Genomic DNA, 4,649 nt, shown 5'->3' on the forward strand with positions numbered 1-4,649 from the left:
AATTTGAGCTCCCCTCTTCAGATGACGTGGCTGAATCTCAGCCTTCGGATTCAAACGGACGACCGGATTTTATTCTATGTCACCCCTGCCATTAACCCTCTATGGCAGGGGATCCAAATCCCTTGAACCTGGGCAATCGTCAGTGCAACTTGCGAGAAGGACATGGTCAGCGACCAACGACAGGTCTTCGTCAACCCCTAAGTCGTAAAATAAACTAGTGCCAGAGCGAGGCCTCCAATGGTCGCTCTTCCTGAGAAACTTCCCATGTGGTTGCCAACTCATTTGGCCGGAGAATAAACTTTAACCACCACTTTTATAAAAAAAAAAAGGAAAAAGAGTCTCTCTCTCCTTTCCGTTCATCTCATTCTCTTCAAAGACCAAGAAGCTCCTCTTCCCTCTTCACTCTGCAAAAAACCCAGAACACAAAGCAGAGAGAAGCGTCCTCCGCAGATCTTGGGAACTGGGTTTCAGTTCTTCGGAGCATTCTTGGTGACCCATCAAAGTTTTGGATGTTCTTGGCTTGTTTGGTCTGTGAAGAAAGAAAGAACCAGAAATGTCCATTGACTTCGCAGGAAATGCTGTGGGACTTGCATTCGGCGAGCTGTTCTCTCGCGTTAAGGAGATAGTGATAACCATCGCAGCGTTTGGTCCCCAGCTCAGGCAGATCGAATCCACCTTGATCAAGATTGACCCAATCATCAAGCAATGGGATGAGTACAACAGACAGCTGGACTGTAATCCAAAAGAGATAGCTCCGATCAATGACCTCTTTGTCAGAGGCAAACGACTGGTCGAGAAATGCCAAAAGATCCACAGGTTCAACTTTTGCAAGAAGTATTCGCACTCGAACAAGCTGACCGACTTCGATGCAGAAGTACTAAGGGAGTTTCAAATTTACCTGCCGCTGGTGAATGTGATTACTAGCAAGGCGACATCGCTAAACGTGAAGGAGACCGGGAAGGACGTGAGGGAGATGATGGGAGACGTGAAGGAGACCGGGGGAGACGTGAAGGAGGTCAAGGGAGACGTGAAGGAGACGGGGGAAGATGTGAAGGAGATAAAGGGAGAGGTGAAGGAGACCGGGGTAGACGTGAGGGAGATGAAGGGAGACGTGAAGGAGATCAAGGATTTCATATTTTCCTGGCAAGCAAACAGCGGGGCACCACATTGTGTGCTTGAGCTTTTGGGTGACCTTGCGGTCCCTAACGCACCTGATGGCATTGTCGGGTCGGCGGTGGAGGCATCCTTGAGGGAGCTGAAGGAGCGGTTGCTAGAGGAGGGAATGTCTGTGATCGTCGTGACAGCCCCGGGTGGGTGTGGGAAGAGCACTCTGCTTACAAAATTGTGTCATGACGCAGCAATTAAAGGTACGTGTGATTATTATTTGGATTGATCTAGAACTTAAGAAAGGAGGGATGAATTTATTGAATTGATCTTTGCCAATTGGTCACCTCTAATAATCTTTTGATTAGCCATTTATGTGCGTAGGAGCTGTTGCCTGAACCCTATCCCACTTGTGCACATATTGGAATGTATGAATCCCATTACCTGTTCTCTCTGTCAAGCAATAGAGAGTCTTGAAGATGTTAATGTTTTCACAAAGATTTGCTTCGGTTTTGTGCAGATGGGTGTTTCATCGAGCGAAACAATCTTTTTCTCATAGTTTATTTTTGGGTTCTATATTATGTCCAATCAGATAGATCTTTCCCAAGCTTTTAGATATGCAGTAACTTGCCTCTGATTGTGCCGAGTGCCTTTCTTAATAAGTTGAACCCTCCTCTTCACACGCCATAGGATTCGCACTCACTTTTTCTGCTACGCGGTATCTACTTAGCTCTTTTTCTTATCCTACTGAATTCAATAAACTAGAAGTGTCGCAGCAAATTTTCGTACTCTTTGCAAGGGATAGGAGTCAGACTTACTGTGATTTGCATATAGGAAAATTCAAGAACAAGATCATGTTCGTCCGTGTCTCGAAGAAGCCCAACGTGATAGACATTGTCCGGAAGATGATACGGCACAATGGTTTCGAGGTACCTGTGATTGAAACAGAAGATCATGCAGTTCAGTGCTTGCAGCAACTGCTCATCAGAATAGGACAGGATCCTGTGTTGCTGGTGCTGGACGATGTCTGGGCCGACTCGCAATCCATAATCGAGAAATTTGTCTTCAAGGAGATCAAACATTACAAGATTGTGGTGACATCAAGATATGAATTTCCTAATGTTGGTCTTGTGCATCACCTGAATCCGCTGCCTCCTGGGGAAGCCCTGGAACTTTTCCGTCAATCTGTCACTGTTGATGGTAGATGCTTGGTTGAACCAGGTGATGAGCTCTGGGATAAGGTATACTCTTGCTTGTGTGCATCCATTATAGGATTTCTTATGGTCATCGAAACTGAGTTAATTTTTTCTATAAAGAAAATGTTTTATGAAACCAACCTGCTTATCCTTACTTTGATCTCTCTTTCATCAAGTTGCCGTAATTGTTTCTGTTTTCTTTTTCCGTGTGGTAGATAGTGAATCGCTGTAAGGGGTTGCCATTGGCTCTTACAGTCGTCGCCAAGTCTCTCCGAGGAATGGATCGTGCGTTCTGGGAAACAAAGCTTCTTGATTGGTCCTCTTCGGGTTTGGACAATGACATTCTAGATTGCCTCAGAAAGAGCTTGGATGACTTGGATGGTGACCCTTCGACGAAGGAACGCTTCATGGACCTCGCCTCGTTTCCAGAGGATCGCAAGATCCCCGCCACCGCCCTCATTGATATGTGGGTGGAATTGTACAAGCTAGATTTCGATGGCGTGCGTGCCATTGTGGACCTCAATAAACTCGTTTACAGGAACCTAGCTGATCTCGTAGTCACCAGGTATGGCTCTGAAGTTCGTTTTGTTCTCTCACTCTTTAACTTTTATAGTTTTCTACTGCTCTAAGAATCCCTTAACACACTTTCCTGTTTCCACACCACAATTACTGCACCTGACCTTCAGCTATGGTGTGTTCCGCACTGTGAAGGTAAAATGGATTATACAAACGCCTGTTAAGAACATTGCTATCTCCTGGCATGATTTCTTAAACGTGGGAAGGATCAAATGCCTTTCTTTACTAGTAAATTGGTATCATCAAATGCCTTGCATTAGATTATAGCACAAGAAACTCGAGCGCAAATGCTTATATCCGAATGTTTGATTGCATACATACAGGACAGATTCAAGTGAGGACGAGGACAAATGTTACAGCAGCCACTATGCTATGCAGCATGATCTGCTCAGAGAGCTGGCTATCATGGAGTGTGACCGAGGGAAAGTAGAGGAGAGAGAGAGACTTATTCTGGACTTAACCGGAGATAATTCTTCCGATTGGTGGAGCGAGCAAAAGCAACCGACTCTCGGCGCTCGTTTAGTGTCCATCTACACAGGTTGGGAACTCTGTCTCTGTGTCTCTCTCAATGACCTGTAGGGAAAATTTTCTGTTGGTTGGTAATTAAGCTACCTTTTAACCTTCTGTGTTCATAATGCAGATGGAACGTTCTCAAGACCCTGGCCAAGTCTTCAATTGCCTGAAGCTGCGGCTCTTGTCTTGAACTTTGAGACAAACATGCAAACCAAAACTTATGCTTTGCCGGAATTCATTGAGAAAGCAGATAAGCTCAAGGCCCTGATAGTAACAAACTACAGCTTCTTTCCAGCTGAACTGCGCAATTTCCATGTCCTTGGGTCCAGTTTAACGAGGATCAGGCTCGAACGCGTCATGGTTCCTCTCCTGAGCATGGGAAAGCGACGACTGCACAGTCTGCAAAAGATATCCTTTTTCATGTGTGACATCAGTCAGGCTTCGACGTCAGACGACGCCAAAATCTCCGATGCAATCCCAAACTTAGTGGAGTTGGACATCAACTATTGCGACGATCTTAAGACATTACCTGATGGCATCTGTGAGATAAAGCCTCTGAAGAAGCTTAGCATCACAAACTGCCATAACTTGTCCACACTCCCTGAACAGATTGGGGAATCGGCGTCCCTCGAAGTGGTCAGGCTTAACTCCTGCACAAGCTTGTCGCGGTTACCGGACTCGATCGGAACCCTAAAAAAATTGATCTCTCTCAATATATCGGATTGCCTGAGCCTGAGCACTTTGCCCAATCAAATTGGTAATCTGGTTAATCTCAAGAGGATGAACTTGAGAGGATGTCTGAGGTTGTCTGTACTGCCACGGTCGATCGTGAAGCTGAGGAACCTGAGGAAGGTGGTTTGTGACAAAGAAAAAGAAGTCATGTGGGAGCCTCTCAAGAGCAGTCTCAATGGCTTGAATATAATAGCGTCCGAAGAAGAGGCTAACTTAGATTGGCTAGACGATTGAAAATAGGACCATGCGATGTTGTCCGAATTTTTTCTCAATGTGAAACGTTGTCTTTTTTTTTGGTAAGGTGTGAAACGTTGTCTTTGAATTATCCTTTTTTTTTTATATATGGATGGCGAGGCATCGCTGACTGGACCAAATAAAATATGAGTAGTGCCACATCATTTACTTATTATGTCTGAGTCAGAATTTTTTTTCCTTTTATTTTCTATTCTTTCCATTTATTTATTACTTCTTCCTCTTCCTTCTACTACAACCAACAACGCCGCTGCAAACCATAACCACCATCGCGTC

The 4,649-nt window shown here is 45.0% G+C and overlaps 1 protein-coding gene across 1 annotated transcript; it reads left to right on the forward strand.

Moving 5' to 3' along the window:
* Positions 1–402: 402 nt before the first annotated feature.
* Positions 403–4,358, forward strand: LOC115746959 (probable disease resistance protein At5g66900). The gene is made up of 5 exons (XM_030682947.2): positions 403–1,367; positions 1,939–2,345; positions 2,516–2,865; positions 3,200–3,414; positions 3,517–4,358. Exons 1-5 carry the CDS (start codon positions 554–556, stop codon positions 4,353–4,355), a joined length of 2,625 nt encoding a protein of 874 aa, XP_030538807.1. The 5' UTR covers positions 403–553; the 3' UTR covers positions 4,356–4,358.
* The last annotated feature ends 291 nt before the right edge of the window (positions 4,359–4,649 follow it).

This window comes from Rhodamnia argentea, chromosome 11 (assembly GCF_020921035.1).
Source record: "Rhodamnia argentea isolate NSW1041297 chromosome 11, ASM2092103v1, whole genome shotgun sequence".
NCBI lineage: Eukaryota > Viridiplantae > Streptophyta > Magnoliopsida > Myrtales > Myrtaceae > Rhodamnia > Rhodamnia argentea.

Bases quoted from the DNA above. Each gene is read 5' to 3' on its own strand.
- LOC115746959 (XM_030682947.2), top strand. From the start codon at position 554: ATGTCCATTGACTTCGCAGGAAATGCTGTGGGACTTGCATTCGGCGAG. The intron at 2,866-3,199 runs GTATGGCTCTGA...GCATACATACAG, and splicing joins GCTGATCTCGTAGTCACCAG to GACAGATTCAAGTGAGGACG. The intron at 3,415-3,516 runs GTTGGGAACTCT...TTCATAATGCAG, and splicing joins TTTAGTGTCCATCTACACAG to ATGGAACGTTCTCAAGACCC.